At 38.4% G+C, this 23,381-nt stretch overlaps 1 protein-coding gene across 1 annotated transcript; it reads left to right on the top strand.

Annotated features, from left to right (window-relative positions):
• The first annotated feature begins 7,246 nt into the window (after positions 1-7,246).
• KCNA4 (potassium voltage-gated channel subfamily A member 4) lies at positions 7,247-9,234 on the top strand. The gene is given in 2 exon segments (XM_035550231.1): positions 7,247-8,723; positions 8,726-9,234. Coding segments are annotated over 2 exon segments (1,986 nt in total).
• Positions 9,235-23,381: the final 14,147 nt, after the last annotated feature.

Here is a 23,381-nt window from a genome sequence, read left to right on the forward strand (position 1 = left end):
TTGTTTTATGATCTTTCACTTGCGTATCTGTATACGGAGCATATAAAACTTCTAGGCTTCTAGCTCCCACATTAATCTGATCTTGAAGTCCTTAGGAATAAGGTTGAATAGTTTCTCATTTTTGTCAATGTAATTCTCCTAGTTAAAATTGCTTATGTTTTTTCTGATGTGCAAGGCTGGTTAAAAAAAAAGATTGGTTTAAAAAAAAAAAAAATGTAATGCATTCTTCCAGGATTTGAAATGACATGGTCATTTAATTCTGTGAGTTTAATTTATTTCCCTCGTGAGATAATTACAGTAACAGTATCCAAACCTGAGATCCATACTGCTCACTACTGCTTGGCATATGTGTAAGAAGGGGCATTGCCTGCTACAAAATTCTTATACTCTAAATAAACACACATTGTTAGGGAGGGAAAAAAAAAAAAAAGCCGTGGAACTACCCTTGTTACACTGGAAGGGGGGGGTGTCAGCATTGACAGTGATGTGGCTGGTCTCTCCATTCTCAAGCAGTTCCTTATTTAGATGCTTTTCCTCCATTTTTCTTTCTTTTTTTTTTTTTTATATTGTTGATTTGAAGAATCTCCTTGATATGAGTCCCTGTCTGCCCAGAATGAACTGAGAAATATTCAAGTCCAAAAATAAACCATGCATGGTATTTTTAGCATAGTTTCTGAATAGTTCCATACTCTGATGCAAGAAATTATTCTTGAAATATAAACATCATCAGTGTTTTTACTGTTATTCATCCTAAACTCGATGGTAAATAGCAGAGGTTTTGCATACTTTCCTAGGAATGTATAAAAGACTTACTGTTATGTGCAGTGTCAACTTCCTCTGATTAGCCTGTTGCAGTACAAGTAACAAACAGATGTGCTATTCATGTATGTTGTGTATAAGAACTAACTGAAGATAGGCTGTATTTTCTTCTAAGTACCTCATTATGTAGTGCCAGTCATATTCAAAAGAACAGTATTAGAGCCGGATTCTTTGACAAGTGTGTCTTACTGAGTCTGGTTAGTGAAATACGAATAAAATACGAACTCCCTAAAGCAGTACAAACACTGGGAGGGAAAACCTATCTGCAGAGACAGGAGTTCATGGCTACTTTGGTACCTAACAGTCTCCAGTACTGTAATCAACTGCAAACAACAACAGAAATCACAATAACAACAACAAAAAATGTTTCATCACATTTGAAGTGATGCAATAACCATGGTTCTTTCACTTGATTTTCTTTGAGTACCCACTAGTGCAACATTTTACTTGATTTGAAGGGAGTTCCTTATCTTATGGGAAGTTGGCCAAGGTGCCTTGAGAGCCTAATAGAAATAAGAATGAAGCAAGCATAGGGAGGAGCAGAAGAGTAAAAAGGGAAAGCTAAAATGGAAATAGAATAATTCATGGTCTAGAAGTGCGGTAAGTACTGAGCTGTAGTGCAGTCTTATTCTCTGCACAGAACTCTTGATTACAGCAGGAAGATTAGTGTTGGACCGAGGCCAGACTCTGCCAGTGTGAATTGCAGCAATTGGGAGATAGCATAAATTAATATTGGGTATAGCAGCTTAAGTTAGGCTTTTTGAATCTCATCTTTCCTTTGCCTGAAAATGCTATTAAATTGTTGTGTTTTTCTGGTACTGTATACATAGATAAGCAACAATGATGCATATTTCTCCTCCACATCATTGTAAAACAGAACAAATCTGTATGATAGCATACCTTACAGATCCTTTGCTATGCTATGATGTTCTTAGTACAGTACTATTGGAGATAATGACATGTACATATTCTCTCTTTGTTCTACCAATAATAGTATCCCTTATGAATATAAAGGAACAGAGATAATGTAGTATCTTTTTAAAAAAAATCTTTGAATACTATGAAAATATAAAGCTGAATGAAATGACTCACAGTATTCATTTGTAAATATGTGAAGCTTGTTTTTAGCTGTTAAATAAGTTAAAGAAAAATTGGATCTGATAAGACTTGCGATTTTGATTGAATTGCATGTAGTTATGTCATCCCTAGCACATTAGAATGGACTTTAAAAAAAGGTACAAAAAAGCTCTTCTGTTTCTCACATTATCTCTGCTGTGTGTGCATTATGCGTGCATCCCATCACACATCATTTTTTATTCCTCTTTGCTCAAGAATATACTGTAGTTATTAAAAAAAGAGAATAATGATTAAAAAATGGCATACCAAAGTGACTGATCTATTCCAACTTGTCTTTATACTGAGATAGCCACTGAAATTTTCAGTTTAACAGTGGTATGAGATAATAACTAGAAAATAGAACAGAATAGAGTAGTTTAGCTGGAAGGGACCTTCAAAGACCATCTAGTCCAATGGCCTGACCACTTCAGGGCTAACCAAAAATTCAAGCATATTATTGAGGGCATTGTCCAAATGCCTCTTGAACACTGACCTGTATGGAGCATCAACCACCTCACTAGGAAGCCTATTCCAGGTTTTGACCACCCTAACAGTAAAGAATTTTTTACTAATGTCCAATCTGAACTTTGTGCAGCTTTGAACTTTGTGTAGCTTTGTGCCTTTCCTGTGCATCATGTCACTGGTTACCAGAGAGGTTACCAGGGCACCTTCTTCTCTGCTTCCCCTCCTCAGGGAGTTGCAGAGAACAGTGAGGTCACCTCTTGGCTTCTTCATCTCCAGAATGGACAACCCAAGTGTTCTCAGCCTCTCCTCACGGGTCATGCCTTCCAGCCCTTGTGCCAGCTTTGCTGCCTTCCTCTGGATGCTTTCAGTTTCCGTTTTTATATTGTGGAGCCCAGAACTGCACACAATATTGGAGGTGAGGCTGCACAAATGTTAAATGCAGCAGGAAGATCACCTCTTTTAACCGTCTGGCTATGCTGTGCTTAATGCACCCCAAAGTGCAGTTTGCCTTCCTGGCAGCCAGGGCACGCTGCTGGCTCCTGCTGAGCCTGCTGGCACCAGCACCCCCCGCACCCTTTCTGCAGGGCTGCTCTCCAGCCTCTCAGCTCCCAGTCTGTGCCTACTGCAAGGCCTCTTGTTCCTCCAGAGGGTCAACAGTACCTCCTAGTTTAGTACTGTCAGCAAACTTGCTAAGGATGCATTCAACACCTGCATGCACATCATTAATAAAAAAGTTGAAGAGAACCCGCCCTAGAATTGAGCCCGGAGAAACGTGTCTGAAATGCATCTGAAACTGCAACAAAGGTGAAAGATAGGTTAGTGTTTTCTTTGGTCCAGTCTCTAGAAGTACATCAAAAAGGAATAAAAAAATGTATGTTAAGGTCTTACTGATAGAAAGCAATACAATACTTTAGAGAGAATGAAGTGATTGAATTCTGCAAAATTTTTGCCCCTAGAATTAAGATTTTACTAAAGTAGGAAGATCTCTAGGTGTTTCTAATTGTAAAAACTCTTACCTATGATATCTTTTCTATTTTTATGACATTAGACATGTCCTTGTGACTAAATGATGATAGGGGCTTCATCTCTGTCTTTGGTATACTTTTGTGCCAAATTGCCGAATAATCTGTATGTTGGTATCAGAAGTGAATTAGTAGAGTGTTTTCAAATTGCATCCCGGAGCCTCAAAATTTGAACTGTTCCTGTGATGATGCCAGTTTCTATTTTAACGGAATGTGGGATGAGTTTAGAACACCTAATGTCTTTTGCTGTATATTGACTACAGAATTTGAAGGATTGGGATTTTTGAAAAATTGGTTAGATATAGCTGCCTTTTTTGCATTTCAGTGTTTTTGACCAGACAATTATGAACTTGATGTTTATTTGGTTGATCCTTAAATTTCCCTTTCATAGTCATAGGTCAACCTACTGAAATGAATGGAATGAAGAGTTCGAGTGCTAATTGATGTAGGCAGTAGAGACAGAGGTATCGTGGATAATTTGGGTTGTACCGTGTGGGATCTAAAGAGGCATAGTCACCAGGCTTTCTAGGTTTCACTGGACTGTGGGAAAGGTGTGGACCTGTGCAATGAAAAAATGCCTGACCAGGTGCGAGCACCTTGAGGCAAGTGTCTGGAGTGAGCACTGCTCTTGGTTTGTCCCTGTTATGATCCCATCCTTCTTCAGTTTTTCCTTGTTAAACAGGAGTGCCTACACTTACTCTTCATTGAGATGGCAGAATTGTAGCTGTACCGTCAAATATGGCCAAGCTGCATTTTTATGGTGCCTGCTCACAGAAGGTGGAATCGGTCACAGTTTGGATTTTCCAGGTGGGGAAGGAATAGCCGGTTCTTACACAGCTTGTGGTACAGGCTGAGGGCAGAGGGAGAAAAGATTTGATATCTTTGGCAGAGGTGCTAAAACTCTGTTATTTTAGGTCTCCCCTACCAAATACATGGTGGTATCCTATTCAGGAGCTAGGACCTACTTTTCTGTGCAGATACAGAATTAGGGGTAAAATTTAAATTGGCTTCGTGTGCAAGACCGTGCAGCTGGCAGGCTGCACACAAGCGCGGGAGAGCTGGGCAGGAGCTGTGGGGGTAGCTCTCTCGTGTGCCTGTGCCATTTGAGGGCTTGGGATGAACGAATCAGCAGGACAGAGGTAGGGCCAGCTGTTTGATCTTTCTGGAAAATGTGATTTGCACTTCATTTTTCCACTTTGGAACCACCTTGACAATGTATTTTTCTTCCTTTAAAAAAACAACAAGAACAAAAGACAAAAAGACAAAAACAGAAGCCAGGGCTTGTAGCGTGGCTTTCAGCACCAAGCTCCGCTAGCCACCGTCTGCATTGCTCAGCACCGGCACACGCCTTTCGATAATTAACGGCTGATACACAAAACCGCGAGCCGGGGCGGGGAACGAGCCGGACCGGGCCGGCGGCGCGCAGTGCGGGGAGGCGGCCGCCAGGGGGCGCCGCGGAGCCGGCAGCGGCCCCATAAAGCGGTCGCGGCCCCGGCCCCGGCCCCGGCGGCGCGCAGAGCCGGCGGGCGGCGCCTCCGCCGAGCAACAGGGCTCGCTTCGGCAGCGCCGCTGCGCCTCGGCCGCTGGCCGCCGCGGTTGCTGGCCGCAGCTGTAAAGCGGGGCAGCGGACGCCGTGTGGTAGACAGCCGCTTTCTCCTCTTGTTTTGGGTTTTTTAATTATTGTTATTTTTGGTTTTGGGGGGGGGTTTGGTAAGCGTTGCCACAAAACGGCACAACAAGTGCAAGATGCGGGCGGCTGCTGGCTGAGCAGCTGCTGGCTGGACGTGTCGGGGAGAAACTGCAAGGAGCGACACTCATCCTCCTATCAGTGGAAACAGGCTTGGTACACGGATTATTTAACGTTGATTTACACATCTACAGCAAAAGCTGGGCTCAGAAAGCCTAGTGATCACACTCATCCATTCATTCCTTCTCTCTCACACATACAAACACGCTCACTTCTTTCATTTTTTTTTCCTTTCGGAACAAGACTCTTGCTTGTTGCCTTTATGCAAATGCCTCGGTGAGAAGCGGTGTCTGTAGCTGTGCAGAATGCCCCCAGTTTAAGCTGCCTCCCTGGCTCATTCTTGGCACTCTTGTTGCACCCGGAAAAACGGCAGAAAAATAACTCATCAACCTGTGGTGCTGACTGACCTTACACGCCTGCAGGTGTGGATCAGTTGGCACAGCCCCCTTCTCAGGACCGCTGTCACCAGATCCTTACACTAGCAAGAACAGCATTGCTATTTCTCTGCCTACAAACAGTAAGTATAATACCAATTTAAAGACCTTTTTTTGCATGACATGTAGGTATGATTTAAAAAATAGCATTGTCTTTTAATAGTCCATAGTCACCTTCTATCATATGTTAATAGTTACAGCTATAAATGAGGGTTCTGTTTCAAAGGGGTATGTGCATGTGTATTTTTATGTGCGTTTGCATGTAGATGTTGCTTCAGTGCACCTGCAGTTGTGTTTGACACACCATATCACAGTGTTTTCACTTGAGTGAACACTGTACGTGCCCATTTCCAAATCAAATTCAGTGAGATGTTCATTATGGTTGAAACACAATTCAGTTATAGATTAAAATGTAACATTCTTGTATCTCGTGTTTTTACAAATATATGAAAAGCTCTTTGTATAGATACATTTATTGTAATATTTCATGTAGATATACGTAGGTGTATATATTATGTATGTACTCAAAGATCTGAATGCATTGTGTATTGCAGTAATTTTATTAGTGTTTATATGTATTGGTGTTTCAGAAGCATGCGTTTGTGTATCGATGCAAGTGCTTATATGGGTGGGGATTTTGTAACTCTGTCTATATATATATGACATACCCACCCACATCCCTACCAACAGAGTGGTTCAAAATCTCTGTGCATGTGATGTGGGTGTGTGTGTAATGTAGAAGTGTGAACAGTGTGGGTAGGGGAAGATTAGAATACCGTGGTAATAGATGACACAGTTTCATTTGATCAGTGTGACCTTTTAGGAAAACAATCCAATCTTTTCCCTTTTTGTTTTGTTTATTTTTGTGTGTTTGTGCATGTGCCTCAGGTTAAGTGCTTCTTCTGCATGACCATAACGAAAGGGTGACCCATCCACTCCCTTTTGTCCTATGGGGACCTCAGAGCCAGTTTCTCAGTCTTCATCTCCTTCTCCTCCTCTTCCTCCTCTTACCACTGCTGCTGACGCCCTGGGTGCTGCTCCTAGGTTTGAGATGTTGACAGGCTGAAGAAAGGATTTGCAAAGACCTTCTCACTGTGTAAATAGAGTGATGGCTGGAATTAATTTCAACTCCCCAAGTAATGATAATAAACAATAATAAGATTTCTAGGCCAAAGCATTACCAGGAACAAATTATGAGGGAAGACACTATTTGCATTTGGTTGCGATGATGAACTAAAAACATCTGTGCAGAGCAGGTACCCTTTGATTTGCATGTGTTTTTTCTTCATGAAGGCAGTCATGAATCTGATCAGATCTGTGGTAGCCATGGGAGATAAATGAAAGTAAAGGGACTTAGTGGATGAAAGGACAAGGCTTCAGCTGTTCACTGCTTCAATTTTGAGAGTTTCATCTTTTCTTATTAGCAAAACAGTAGTTTGTGTCAAACATTTTGGACAATAAGAAAATGCAGATCTGTGGTTTTGCAGAACATAGATTCAGCATTATAACTGTATTGCCTTGCTCTGTGTCCAATGCACTGTCCTCCAAATGCAAATGGCTTTGAACTTCCTATATTGAAAGTTAAGTTTGCACTGTAAATAAAAGCTTTTGCATTAAGTGATAAAAAGAAAAACAGTTGCAAAATGGAGGTTGCGATGGTGAGTGCAGATAGCTCTGGGTGCAACAGCCACATGCCCTATGGATATGCGGTCCAAGCTCGGGCCCGAGAGAGAGAGCGGCTGGCACAGTCAAGAGCCGCAGCAGCTGCAGCCGTAGCAGCAGCAACAGCAGCAGTAGAAGCAGGGGCAACAGGTGGAGGTGGACCATATCACCACTACCATCAGGAACAGAGTCGAGGTGCATCCTCTTCTCACGGTGGGAATGCATCACGGAGCAGCCTGCCCAACCGCCAGAGTGGTAAGAGATGGAAGAAAGGGAAAAAGAGGAGTCACCACTTGGGAAGTAGGGAGTGTGGGGCCTCCTTCCCCTGTTCTGAGCTGCTGCCTCTGAGTGGTTCTGAAGAGAGAATACTGAAGGACTTGAGTGAGGAAGAAGAGGAGGATGAAGATGAGGATGAAGATGATGAGGAAGAAGGAAAGCTCTACTACGGTGCTGACTATGGGGAGGATGAGTTCTCATATTCAGACCAGCCACCTGATGATGGTGGAGGCCCTGGGGGTTACAGCTCTGTTCGCTACAGTGAGTATGAGTGTTGTGAGCGTGTGGTAATCAACGTGTCAGGACTGCGGTTTGAAACTCAACTCAAGACATTAGCTCAATTCCCGGAAACGTTGTTGGGTGATCCAGCGAAGCGAGGCAGATACTTTGACCCTCTCAGAAATGAATACTTCTTTGATAGGAACCGGCCAAGCTTTGATGCCATACTGTACTACTACCAGAGTGGTGGTCGGCTGAAGAGGCCAGTCAATGTACCTTTTGACATCTTCACTGAGGAGGTGAAATTCTACCAACTTGGGGAGGAGGCCATGCTCAAGTTTAGGGAGGATGAAGGGTTTGTCAAAGAGGAAGAGGACAAAGCTTTGCCGGAGAATGAGTTTAAGAGGCAGGTCTGGCTACTGTTTGAGTACCCGGAGAGCTCCAGTCCAGCCAGAGGCATTGCCATTGTCTCTGTCTTGGTCATCTTGATCTCCATCGTCATCTTTTGTCTGGAGACTTTGCCAGAGTTCAGAGATGACAAGGAATTCGTGATGTCCCTGAGCTTAGGGAAAGGGCTTTCCAATGAGTCACTTCACCTGGATGCTGGGGAGCACACCATCTTCAATGACCCTTTTTTCATCGTAGAGACAGTATGCATCATTTGGTTCTCCTTTGAGTTTACAGTGCGCTGCTTTGCATGTCCAAGCAAAGCACACTTCTTCAAGAACATCATGAACATCATAGACATTGTCTCCATCTTGCCTTACTTCATTACTCTGGGCACTGACTTGGCACAGGAGCAGGGCAGTAATGGTCAACAGGCCATGTCTTTTGCCATCCTGAGGATCATCCGTCTGGTCAGGGTGTTTCGCATCTTCAAGCTCTCCAGGCACTCCAAGGGTTTGCAGATCCTGGGTCACACACTCAGGGCCAGCATGAGGGAACTCGGCCTCCTCATTTTTTTTCTTTTATTGGAGTAATTTTGTTTTCCAGTGCTGTTTACTTCGCAGAAGCTGATGAGCCTGCCACCCATTTTCAAAGCATCCCAGATGCCTTTTGGTGGGCTGTAGTGACCATGACTACAGTTGGTTATGGGGACATGAAACCCATAACTGTGGGTGGGAAAATTGTTGGGTCCCTGTGTGCCATCGCGGGAGTGTTAACCATTGCTTTACCAGTGCCAGTGATTGTCTCCAATTTTAACTATTTCTACCACAGAGAGACTGAGAATGAAGAACAAACGCAGCTGATGCAAAATGCAGTCAGTTGCCCTTACCTCCCAACAAATTTACTGAAGAAATTTAGAAGTGCATCATCTTCATCCACAGAGGATAAATCAGAATATTTGGAGATGGAAGAAGGAGTTAAAGAATCTCTCTGTGTAAAGGAGAAGAAAAGTCAGGACACAGGGAATAGCAGTGAGTCAGAGAAGAAAAACTGTGTAAATTCAAATTCTGTGGAAACTGATGTGTAATTTTGAACGTTTCCAAATATATTTATGCATTAAAGAGTGCAGTGAAAATAATGAAATATGCAAACAGAAATCCACAGCATACAGTAGTATGCCGTTTAATGGTTAAATACAAATAAAAGGTATTGCTAAACTTGTATAACATATCCAGTAAGTGATATAACTCGAGGAAGGGATTGCTAGATCTGATATAACTTGACTATATTTTTATTAGAATGCAAGTGTTTTGCACATGAGGCTGAAAAATTTATTAAAACCAAGTCAGTTTTAAAGTGGGTGCATGAACTGTCGACATCACTAATAACAGCTCTGTGGTAAAAGTTGGCATTCAGAGGTATTTACTATGTAAGAAGCAATGAAGCTTGGTAGTCATTTATCTATTTATCAGTGCTTTAATAGCAGCTACCATAAATCATTGGATACCATAGTCATTGTTTTTCAAATTTATTGTAAAAAGATACTCTACAGAAGATAGATCTAATTTTTTTTTTCTTGAAATCTATAATGCTTGTTTTTAACTGGAAATTTACTTTGAAAAGGCTGCTGAACCTCCAGAAATTGTTTATTTTTATAACTCTCTTTGGAGGCATTGCAGCATTTGTTGTCTAATAATGGAAGAAATGAAGTAAGAGAATCATTTAACCTGGTCTGACTGCAAAATGACTGGAATGCTTTTTTGCACTACTTTATATGCTGGAGATATATTGAAAGAGACTTCATACTGTGAATGTTTACTAATGTAATAGTTCAATGACAATCATTGGAAGAGTGAATTCTGCATCATATTTTATTGTTTTTTGTTTGTTTGTTTTTATTTTTTATTTTTTCCTTTATGTGATGCTGATGGCAAAACAGCTAACATTACATTAATTCCATACTCTTTTAATTATGAATATCTGTGATCTGGAAAAGGATTGTGAAGTAAAATTTTATAATCAAAATTATTTGAAATCACTCTTTTCTATAGATATTCTCAAGAAATACCAACCTATATCTTATATCTTACATCTTTTTGCCTGGTTAGTTTCACATTGAGAAGCAATGGTACATGCACTTTGTCAGTATTGAAGTAATTCAGCGTATGCGAGGAGAAGGCAAAAATAATAAGATACTCAGTTGTTACAGTACTGACAATTCAAAATTGCCGACTTCTAACATGTTATTGGTGCTGCATTTTTCCCCTTAATTACAGCTTCCACCCATGCGTATTTGAAGCAACATTTAAGATCTAAAATAGGCATTCTGGGATTCAAAATGAACATGTTGGGTCCCATGTAGTCTTAGGGAAAACATCCCATGATTTCTTTTCCGTAATTCTTAGGCCAGCCGTATCTTACTCTGTGTCAAAAACTTCCACTGCCCTTTATAGGAGATTAAGTTAGGTAAGGATTATCTGACCTACAGCACATTCCAGACTCCAGAATGAAATAAGTAAGATATTACTGCATTTAGCATAACTAATAGATTCAGATGTTTTTTTTTTCAGACTCAAAATTGTCTAGGGAAGGCATAATTAAACTGAAGCTGTTTTTGAGGAGGTACTGTGGAACATTCCAAATCATAAAACTTGAACCAAATCAGCATATGCACTTTAAGGGCCGGGACAGCGCATTGTGAGAGAAAATAGGGCTTACCAACACTACTGAATTACAGTAGTTTTGCAATATCCATGTAAAGCTGTGAAGGGGGTTTTGTGGGGAAGAACTAGTTAGTGACTTGCAGTTCTGAAGCAGAAAAGCATCAATATAAACAGTCCAAATTGGGTACCTGTGACGGTATGCATAATCTATCAGATAAGCTTTGTTTGCTGTAAGCAGCATCCAGTGATACAGAACAGAACCAGAGGCACAGGATTTTCCTTAAGCTTTGATTTTTGCCTTCATGGATTTTCTGTGAATCACCTCTTGGAAAACTTTCTCCGCTTGTCTTCTATCACTTCAGAAGGATTAATGAAAAACAAGACACAGAAAAGACTGCATTGTGCTGAGCCCGATTTGAAACTTGTTTGTAAATGTCTGATTCCTATTTTAAAATCATAGAGCAGACTTCACTATGTTTTTAATGTGAAGTGTTAAACAAAGCTCCTTTTTAATATGATAATATTATTTCCAACTATGTTTTGAGTCAAACACCTCAGTAATTTTATGCATAGATGTTTGCCAAAACTAAATACTGCATTTTTTATAGCTCACCTGGGTAAATGTACTAAATGCTTTTTTTTTCTACAGAGGCAATATCAGCAATGAGTGTGAGCATTCTATAAAATCCAGCAAAAATCTGTAAATGAGTGTTTCTTTAACAGCTTTTACAGTTACAAGGTAAGGGGCATAAAGGTTCCCTTGTAAGCTAGTTTGCCAGTAGTTCTGTATAGTACCAGCAACCATATAATACCAGGAATGGACCATAGCAAGAATGTAAAAATAAAAGAAATAACTAGGCAAATAAAGTACATAGAGAAAATAAGTAGTATGGTTTTGTGGTATTAACTGGTTGAAAGGGAAGGTGGATTATAAGAGAGGGAATTTTTGATGTCTAATGGAAATCAATAAGAAAGCTCTTTGAATAACTGCCTGAGTATGTTCACATATTGGACATGGAGCTCAGCATGAGGTATCTGCTTAAGTAGTTACCCAGCTTATCCAGCAAGTCCTGGAGGTGTTCTGCTACCAGTACAAAATCTTTTAATTTAAAGCAAGCATGGTGATGTCTACATTGTGCTGTGATCATAGCAATACCTTACTCTTTGAAAGAAAAGTTCTTACTGGAGGACCTCATAGCAGAGCAACATTCTGGGTGTGTCAGCAGTGCATACTGCAGTACTGTGGAGACATATCCTAAGGTAATAGTGGAGCCTGCTCTGCCTCCTGCAACGTATAAGCCTTTGTACTTGTAACTGTCATTATAAATAATAACTAGTATAGCTTAATGCTAGATTGTACTACCAGTTCGACAGACCATTCTGAATCACAGAAATGCACAGAATTGAGCATTTTGGAATGGAAGCATATACCTTCACTTGGGCTAGCTTTTAATTTAATTATTCATCTACCCATCAGTCCAGGCAGTTGCAAGTCATCTTGAAAATGCCAAAATCCTACCCCTAACATGCTAAAACCCAAAGATCCCAAGTGCTTAGCAAGAGACTGAAATTTCCCTTAAGTATCACTTAGGTTGAAATTGTGTGCTACAGAAACACAGTATTTGAGCCGTTGTGGCTCCAAATTACTACTACTGCTCCTCTCAGAGTTTTTCCAGTGTGACTGGATACAACTATCAGAAAAATAATTTTGTAATCACTTGGGCTTTTACATTTTAAATGACAGTGGTGAAATGCATTCCTGGTGTAACTGACGTGAATGGGAGTTACACTAGGGAATGTTTTAGTTCTAGTAATGTAGTTCAAATTATTTCACATTGACATACATTTCACCTAAAAATAATGCAAAATGAGATATTTTGATATTTCATGTTCACTTGCAGTGGGAAAAAAAATTTGAGAAGCTCCATCTGAATTCATGAAATCACAGCAGATTCCAATTAGATTTCAAATATAGGCTGATAGTTAACTGTCTACTGGCCCTTATTTAAAGAAATTCATAAATCTTTTTATAGCAGTCTTAAGTGCCAAGGCCAGGCACTGAAGGGCAGTGTTTGCCAGCTGAAGAATTGGATTTAATGCATGACTTCAGAGATGCATACCTTTTTCTTTATTATAGTCATCAAGTTGTCTGATGCTTCTCTGATTACTTGAAAATTTCAGCCTGGATTCTGAAATTTATATCGAAAAAAGTGTTATGTCACCCTGCTAGGCAGTTCCTAGCTAAGTGTCTGGTTAAACTTTCTTAGAATGATTCCACAAGAGGCCAATTCCATTTGATGGAGAGTGTAGTTTTTCTTTTTTTTTTTTTTTGTATTTGAAGAAAAATTCTTCTGCTTACATAGTTTTATTGTGCACTGTCCATTTCTGTTACATCCAAGTAGTGTGGAATCATTCTGGGATCTCAAGGGAGTGAGAGAACCCACTGCTGCCATGATTACATCTAATTCACGACAACAATGTTCTTGGCGTCTAGGGATACTAATGGCTATTATGAACTTCTTGTGGTCATGAGATTTGAGTATGGTTTCAGTCAGCAAAACTATTGAACTAGCTTTGGAACGTGAAAATGATTGTTTTGCATAATACTGGTGTTCAAAGAGTTTGCAATCAGGTCATAATCTTGAATGAAAAATTATCTTGTTACTGCTGACATGGAAAGTTCCTGTCAAGTATGCTTTCAGGAGTTGAAAGTCACTTGACTTGGGATATGAGAAATCAGTGTTAAGCTGCCCAAGACTATGAAATACTTACTTTTCATATTTGGATAAATATAGGATAAATGCACTGTGGAGTTACAGGAAGAAGAATGTCAGAAAGTCTATTCTGTGTGTAACTAGTTTGTGACAGTCTTTCCTACACAGCATTGAAATAGGAAATGTGTCTTTCTGGTGATCCCAGACTTGTAAAACTAATTCTGAGTGTAAATGACTTTTTCACATAAGCTTTACAGAGGTAATTGATAGTCCTCAAATTAAATATGAACTATTCATGGTGCTTTAGACTATGTAACTAGCTTCCTCTATCTATTTCTTCCTGGTTCCTTATCACTTCTACTGTCATTTTGACCAGTTATAAATACAGGCCTATTTTTTTTAATTAATTGGCATAAAACAAAAACAATAATGAAATGAAAGCAAAGATTTTACAAAAAAATCTATTATACCCAGCATATAAATTACATATTCTTATTATCATAAAATAAACCTAAATGACAGCCTGTAACATCTGTAGATGTCAGACAGGGTATGCATTTTCCTGTTGCTATAACTGAATGGTCAAATATTTCTGATTTTGCAACAAATAAGATCTAGTTTATTGACTTACCATATTTGTGTACCTCTGTTTGAAACAAATGCTTCTAGAAAAGTTGAGACTTTTTTTTTTTGAAATGAATTCATTTCCACAGAGTTCATCTAATGTGGAAAAAACTGTTGACGTATTAATTCTGGATTAAAGCGCATAAATGTTTTGTACCTGGCAACCAGGTACAAACATGAAACTTTACATATTACTACCATGCCTTCTGTGTATTTGGAACTCTGATGATATTAATTCTGAAAGAAAAGTCATTAAAGCATTATGCACTGAGATGGTTGAATTAATTTTTATTTTTAATTATTTTCTGTAAAATTATAATGTACCTTGAGACCTTTTTCTGCAACAGGTTCTTTGGAAAATAAATACGTAAGTGTATAAGAAGGAAAGAAGAGAAATCTTAAGTTACATGTCAAAATCTGATAAAACATTCTAATAGAGGGAAAGTAGGTAAGTAAAAACTTTATTTTTTTGTATTTACTCACTTGTGCATGCGCGGTACTTCAGTTGAAAACAAATCAGGGGCAATTTGATTAGATCTGCAGCTGCAAGTGAGGTACTTCATGCATTATGTCTATTCAAGTTCTTATGAACTTCAGCAGCTGCCAATAGAGGTTCAGCTGATGCTAGTACATCATGCAACTGGCATGATACTCGTTGCGCCAGGTAGTACCAACTGGGGCAGAGAGGGTACTGTGAAGTTTTTAGCCTATCTGGTAGATCTGTGCTCCTACCACAATTATCCTATCTGAGTGCCAAACAGTTTTTTGATTATTTGTTCTGAAATGCCTTGTGACCGTTTTAGATAGGGAGGTCCTAAACCCTCCAGTCTGCTAGCTCCTAAGCTACAGAGGGATTCAGGTCCACGTTCACAAAATGTACTTTTAGACACCTGACTTCCATTCATTTCATTAGGAATTAGGTTGCAAAATGAAGCTGAGACCAAGTGATTTGCTTAGGGTCAAAATGAAGACTGTGGTGGAGCTTGTGGTTACAAGTGTTTCCCAAGTGTTACAGTAGTTCCCGGAGGAGTGTAGGAAGTGACAGCACATATTGAAGATAGATTTAGGTCTTTCTTTGTTTTCAATCCTGTTTGAAGTTTCATGGGGTATCGAGACTAGAAGAAGAATGAATAGATTCAGTAAGATAGGTCAAAGGAGTCTTTTAGATACTTTTTTTTCTTTTGCTCTTAGCAGTCACAGTAAGCTTACTTTTTATTTTAGCCAAAGAACTAACCATTTCAGTGGGAGAACATACGTTTACTCTGGATTTACCATCCTGGATGTGAACATTAGCTGAGAATGAAGAAAATCAAATCAGAGATATTCACTATCACTCTTGTATTTCTAATTTGCCTTAAGTATGCTGGATTTGAGTCCAATGCTTTTGCACTGAAGTCATATAAAACTTCTTGTGTCAATAACAGATAGTACTCTACCTAATATTGCAGTAAATGACAATCGAGAAGACAACTGCTTTTGCTTGTTTGTACTTATACTGATAAGATTGTGATGCAGATCTATGCTGTAGAGAAGGGATGCTCCAGAGTGCTTCACTGCGTGTTTATCTTCATTGCTAGGTGACCAACACGCCACAATATGCTTTGGAAAGAAATCCAAGCACATGTGTGGAGAGGCGTCATTGCCTTTTCTTCTTTGCCTTGTACAATTGAGGGAAAATGTTTGCTCAATGTACTGCTATATCCTTGCCCTGCTCCGTAGCCTCAACCATATTTCTCACTTCTGTTCTATTTAAGTCTTTGAAGGTTTGATTTCAGTCAGAGCCCATGATATCTGCCCTTAGTATGGTTCATCCACCATATGAATGACCTTTAATTTCTGCCTTTTGTTGTCTCCCTATTGGTACAGCTTTGTAATGAATTCAGGGTGTCATTCAGTGACAGTTTCTTCTTGCACAGTGGAGCCTGAATAGAGAAAACTCCAGAGGACTGTTGATGTGAAATAAAGGTACCTTTTGTTTTTCTGTCCAAATACAATAAGATATATTTGCATTACAACAAGTTACGCGTTCCACAGACTGTACTCGTCAGGGTACATAAATTCTGTTTCCTTAATGGGCGTGCTCTTTCAAGGTGTCTTCAATTTGCCCTAAATTCATTTGGAATTTAAGACAATGAATATTTTTCAGGTCTCAAGCATGAGGAAAGTTGATCCATCTTGCGTTCGAAAGGGCAAGGATTGTAAGGCAGAAATCTATCATATTTTTCAAGTTAAAGGTGGCTAAGGGATAGTAGCTCTAAATATGAGCTGCAGATACTCTATGAAAAATACGCTTTGGTCACAAGTAAGGGGTAGAAAAGATTTTTGATTGCCTGTTTAAAAAGCATCATCATATTTTACTGTAGCAAACAGATTTTCAGTAAAATAATGTTTATCTCACTGCAGAGAGTATGGTACAGGTATTATATAACAGTTTATAATTCAGGATGTAGTTCTATATCCATATATTTCTGTTATTTATAAGCACTGTTGTGATTTGGGACTTACGGATCACAAAATTAAAGACAAAAATGCTACAAGGATTTCAGTAAAAGAGATTTTGTTATTCTGAATAACTTCTAGATGATGTTATTTTGGTGCCATTTAATTTGTGAACATCTGCTCTAATAAGTGATATGCTGATTCAATAAGTTAGAAGGCAAATGTGTTTTCTCTGTCTAGGAAAATATTTTCTTGTTGCTCATAGCTTAATGGAGGATCAACATTTTTCCTAGCTTTGAAATATGGTGAAAATGGGAAATGACACTAGTAAGTAGAAGTGATACTGAATTGTTGCTCCTTGACCTATCTTACAAGAAAATATTTCTAGTCTTGTTTAGTGATACCAGTGAAGTGAATTCTTAAGTGACATGGTATCTCTCTAAACAGATTTACTCTTAAATAGATGCAAAAAAAGTGCATTTTAAATTGACTAGTTTTGGGCACACAGAAATTAGGATGTTCAGATCACTAGCTCTTTTTGAAAATTTCTATCCAGATGACTCTACTGATCTTGTGTCTTTGGGAGGAAAGAACAAGACATATTTCAACCTTTTTGATTTCTGCGGCTTTTAGTAGTTTTGAACTACGTCTAATAGAGGTGAGCAGAGAATCCACAATGTTTTCAAGCATGCTCTTGGTTGTATTGGCACATGAAACAATATAGTGACTTAAAAGGTTTGCTTTATGTTCAGGCATGCTAGATTGTAGCATTGTCCAAAGAAATACTTCTAATATTTTTGACCTCAGCTCTATGTATGAAAAGCTTCCCTTTTCATATATAAGACATCAGACTTACACTGAAAATGCACATAACATGAACAGTAAGTTGAGATGGCAAAAAGTACTAGGGAGCAGTGAGGACTGGCTTTTCCCTAGGGGACAGGGAGCCAGGAGCTGGGTGTGATCACACAGCTGCAGGGCAGAGGCCTCTCCAGCTGAGACCCAAGCGAGGTAACAGGGCAGGACTGTCAGGGGCACACAGGGGCAGCCCACGGCTTGGATCATCATCACGGTTGTGGTGACAAGGCAGGTCTGAGGTCAAGCCAGGAAGTCGGTCTGCAGGTTGGATTGATTTTTGTCTCTTAAACATCGAGTCTTATTTCTTGTGCATAACCTTTCTTCTACTTAGCTACCTTTGCTGATGCCCGTATGTCTATGATTATTCTCCTAGCCCGTGCTGCTGTTTGTTTTGTGGAGAGAAATTACTTGTCCAGAACCTCTTCAAAGGCAAAGCTGGTTTTCAGCTGTGGAATGGTGGGGTCCCAAAGATGCTATCGTTTGTTATTGGGAAGTTGGGAAATAATTAAGGATGCTCTGATTTGGATTGACCTCTAGAAAGGTGTTACAGAGTTTTAGGTAGTATTTTTATAACTTTTGACTGAGATAACTAGTGGTTTTCTGTGCTTCATAAAATATGCCAGGATTATCTTAATTTTGTTTTCCAAGGGTGGGAGGTGATCTATGCAGCTTGTATGTCATTTCTGAAGGTAGAATATGACTAGCTGTTGAAAAGGAGATTGAACCCAAAAATTTAGCTTTCTGTGAACTCACAGTGTCTGGCACAGTGCTGTGAGCGTTCTCTGGATCCTTTCTCTGTGAGGAGCACTTAGTTTATGTGGCTTTCTGGGATAAATGAGTCCAAGAGGGTTCAGAAACTAAGTCCAGAATTTGTGCACAATGACAGAAAATTTCACAAATTCAGTATGCTGTGAGAAAAGTTTTTTTATTATTTTTCAGTAACAACTTTAAAAAAATATATTTTAATTAGGGAGATTCACAGCTGCCTTCAGAGGTAGATTCAGCAGTTTGTGTCAGTGGTACTCAGTCCTTAGAGGAAGGGAGGGCTACAGAAGAAGTCCCACTGGACGTGAATTGGAGGAGCTGCCTGGTGACTGCATTTGCAGCTTGCTCCTTCAGCAGAAGCAACTGCTCAGCTCAAACAGGAAAAAAAAGAGTGTCATTGCATTGCTCTGAATCTGTATACCTTCTGCTCACGCACTGTGAGAAGAAATGCTGAGTGTAGATCTTCTGAGATGATACAGCTAGTATTAGATCCTAAACTTTTTCACATTGATAATATTTCATACACTTGGAGAAAATTCATTTAAATCCCAGGATTGAGGAGAACTTGACAGGAATTGCTTTGCGTCTGCAATGACCCGTGATGCTTCAGATTGTGGAGATGCTTTGCTTTTTCTTTCTGAAAATTCAGATACCTTTTTTTCAGATAGACTCACAGATAGTGGTTTGAGGTAATACTTGCCTGAAATCACTTAAGATAGATCATGTTTCTGTTTTACTAGATGTTATTACCCAAATAAAGACTTGTGACAGAAACATGTTCAAAATTTCGTTTTCTTCACCCCATACAAACATGCATGCTCTCTGTGCTAAAAGAAAAAAAAATCTAAATTATTTATCTTTATTTACAGGATAATTTATATGGTTAAATGTAGCTCCATATATATACATTCTTATGCAGAAATGAGCATCAAGCAGGGCATTACATTCTGCAGGATTAAGAACCTTATTTACAGAGATAGGAAGATCTGCATCATTTTGCAGAACCTGATCCCCAAAAGTCTGAACCGAACTGGTACGTGTAGGAATATAAGTTTTGGAGCTTGGCCTCATTTCTTTTCATACCACTGACTTTAATATTGGGCCATATAAAAGTAGCATTTATTTTTGAGAGAGGGAGGAGATCACAAATGCAGAAGATAGAAGTGGAATTCTGAGTATGTTAACGCGACACAGCTCATACAGGACATGGTGCAGTGCTCAGGTATTTGGGCTGGTTCTGAACAGATTTTGCTGAGAAGCTGGTACAGCCAGGCCTGGAAAGTATGGGCTATTTGTGTGGGTCACTGTGAAATGTATCTGTAACGTTTCCTGTCCTGAGATAACACAAATCCCATTGAAAGTTACTGCGTTGTGCTAGAGAGATACTTAATCTTTATTTTTATTTTTTTTTTGTGTGTGTGCCTGCTTATCAGCTAGAGTAAATTAATAGAACATTTGTGGATTTCTGGAATGTTTTCTTGAAGTGATATTTTTCTTTTCTTTGAGGGATGGAATTAAAATGAAAAAGAACATCCCTGTGAAAGAGTGGGCCTTCTGTTTTTTCCTCTGTTTGTTCTTTAAGAGTTCAGTACAAACTTTCCTCCCCCTCCCTCCCTTTAGATTTCTTTGTTTTCATTTGGATTCACTTTTTGTTTTTCTACTGCTAAGAATGTTGCAGACAAGGTTTGGTACTCTAATACCAATAGAATGACACTGACAAGAGAATAGAGGAGTAGGACTTGTAACTTTATATCTTTTTGGTCTACAGACATTATTCAGTCAGATCTTTAAATGATAAATTGATTTGTATAAGAACAAGCATCTGTATGCATTTGTCATTAACTGAGTTTTATATTTTCTTTAGACGCAGGCAGTTGCAACAAGTTGGATTTTACAGCTCTTGGGAAATTATATGTTTAATTGCATATCTACTTATTTTATGTTCTGGGAGTCTGATATAGTTGATATTTTAGGCTGACTGGATTTTATTAATGAGTCAGTTTTCTGTATTTTTATTTTAAGGACACGACAGTCCTATTCTATGGGCGCTTTTTGTTTTCTGAAAGTGTTTATGTATTTTTCATATGAGATGTGATGTTTTTTATTTTCTTTTTTTCCCTCACCAAACATGGAAATAAGCCATAATCATGCCGGCACATATTCAGAGCACTAGAGTACAGGGAACCGACTCTGACTGAATAATATTTACACATGCTTGGTGAATGCTATACTTTTATAAATACAACATTTACTTGTTCCAAACATTTCTGTTCTGAGATTTCTAAACTAAGGAATATTTTATATTTCCAGTCTATACAAAGGAGATTGTATTAAATGAACAATATGCTGATTCTTAATGCTGTAGGTAAACTTATACAAAATTTCTCATAGTACTCAATAATTCCTTCTGCTATTGTTACATGCATGGAGAATTTTTCCATTTATTTTATAAATGCAGAGTTTGGTGGACTGGCCATCATCAACATAAAATATTAAATGGTACTGGAGACCAAATTAAAAAAAAAAAAAAGTGATTTAGATTATCATCTGCTGTGATAACATCTAGGAGGTTCCATTCATAGTATCTCTCTCATTATTCTAGATAGAAAAGTATATATTACATCCAACTCCCTGAAGAGCTATTTTCAAATTTAATAGATCCAAAATAGTTGTGAGTGATGAAGTGAACCATTCAGTAATGATGCATTTCTGCAAAGGCTCTGATACTCCTTGCAGGTCCAGCACACTACCAATATTACCTATTTGCAGTGTTTCTCCATGATTACAGCCTGTATTACTGCAAAGGAGGATTCTTTGAGGAGCTGCAGAAATTATGAATCTATTTGGGCATGCTCTACCTGTTGCTCCTGAATCCACTCAGTCTTTATCGCTTTCTTTTGTAAGAAAGACAGACTTTGGAGGTGTAGAAGAGAGTGCTGTGAGAATAGGTAACCCTTACTTACATGTGACGATAAAGAATGAGGGATATTGTTTGTTTTCTACTCATCACTTACTTCGCAGACAACTCTTCCAGAAATCTGAGAAGAACTATACGATTTGTCCTAACAGGTTTTAAGTACATAACTGCCTAGCAATTTCCTCAGGTGGAAGAAGCGAATTTCAGGCACCAGATATGACAGTCAAGATGAGGAATCCTCTCTTTTCCATTAGCTAGGTTTTTCTCTTCCTAATCCAAAGTGATTACCAGTTATGAAACCTACTTCTTGAGGGTCACCTCTTTTTCAGCCTGTATCAGCATGCATTTTTAACCGAATTACCCTTGGTTGGCTAAGAGGTGATCACTGAAGAGACTTTTCTATATGCTAGGGTTTTTTGCTATCTGAAGGGAATCTGCTATCTGAAGGGATATCTTGGAAGGGGAGAGGTAATGTTCTGTTGTCACAAAAATGAACTGATGGGATATAGAATCATTTAGGTTGGAAAAGACCTCTAAGATCATCTAGTCCAACCTAGCACTGCCAAGTCCACCATTAAAGCATATATCTACACGTTTTTTCAGTGTTCTTAACTGTACATGACCTAATAAGAAAACTCAGTAACTAACAAGAAAAGTATAATTTTAGCAGAGAACAAATTACATTGGATGTATTTGGTTTCTTTTACAGTAAAGCAGCGAGAATATCATTACTAACCTTTTTCAGGTGTCTTTTACTTAACTGCATAGGAAAGTGAGTAGTCAAAGAATACAAATAAACTCAAAAGCAATTTTAAAATGCTATCTGATTTGGAAAATGATGACAATATAAAAGTGAATTCAGTATCTTGCTAGAGGTTCTCTTTCTACTTTTGTTTCTAGTCCATTCTTTGCTCTGTTTCTCTTGCTATGATGCTGTTCTTATAAAGACTATAGAGAAATACAGATATACAAGAAAGATGACTTTTATGAGAAATGAGGAAAATTACGTCCCACAAAGTTTGGGGAATTTGGTTGTTATAATATTTTTGATGTTCCTAAAATGACTAAAAAAATCATTCTAATTATGAAAAGCAATATCAAGCTTTTGTACACTCTGATTAGTGCTATTAGTCAGGAACCGATGATACAAGATGGCTTAAATATGTAGTTCATTATTATTATGGATAGGTTCTAAATTTACTGAATTATTTTGCCTAGTGCTGCAAACTGTGAAATTCAGTCCAGAATAGTATAGTGTCTTATATTGATGTTTATCTAGTTATTAGAATTTAAGTCTTGAAATAAGTTGCAAAAGAATAGAATTGCAATTTTAAAATAGCAACCGAATACATATAGGTTTCAACACAATTTAAAAATTCTTAAAATGTAAAGACAAACCAGTCAGTGCTAAAAAGTACTGAGCACAGTCCTCTGGTTGAGATAATTCTTACTTTTTTTTTTTTTACTCTTTTTTTTTTTTTTTTTTAGTTTAAACAAAGGTTTATTGTACCAGCTTCTCTCTGTCTGTACTGGTTAGAAAATACTGATTAATTTATGGTGGTGATCAAGGATTCAATATTGATTAGAAATATCTTTAATCATTACCACAGTTTACAGTAGCCTGTCAGTTGTCCTCTGTGTTCACATGTACCACAAACATCCATCCTCATACAGGCATCCTAACTTCTTCCTAACTTGGCTGCAATTGTTATCCTGAGTTAGCATTTGCAATTGTATTATATAAAATTAAGTACTTGCATTTTGTAACTTAGCTATTGATTTTTGTATAAGTATAGATTCACAGGCAAATTATACATTTTTGTGTAAGACTTAGTTACAGAAAATGTAAATAGTGTAAATGCAACTTCTGATAAAAGATCGTTAATTAAGGATAGGTATTGGAAAATAAAACTCATCTTTGTGGTCCCGTGTTTGCACTGGAAAAAGTCTTCTACTAACCAGCCTCTAGCTTATGAATACAGTTTTTATTCTGACTTAGTAGCTGAAATATTTACACAGAATCACAGAATCGTTTGGGTTGGAAGAGACCTCCAAGATCACCTAGTCCAACCTCTGACCTAACACTAACAAGTCAATTAGTGTTTAGTGTTTAAATTATAGTAATAATTTAGTTATTATCACATCATAATTGCTGGAGGAATAACAGTTTGACAGTTATAATGACAAATAGTTTATAGTTAGTCAGGAAGTTCTTTGTCAGAAATGTGGCTTTTTCTTCCCCGCCTCTCTGGAA

Source organism: Cygnus atratus, chromosome 5 (assembly GCF_013377495.2).
Source record: "Cygnus atratus isolate AKBS03 ecotype Queensland, Australia chromosome 5, CAtr_DNAZoo_HiC_assembly, whole genome shotgun sequence".
Taxonomy (NCBI): Eukaryota; Metazoa; Chordata; class Aves; order Anseriformes; family Anatidae; genus Cygnus; species Cygnus atratus.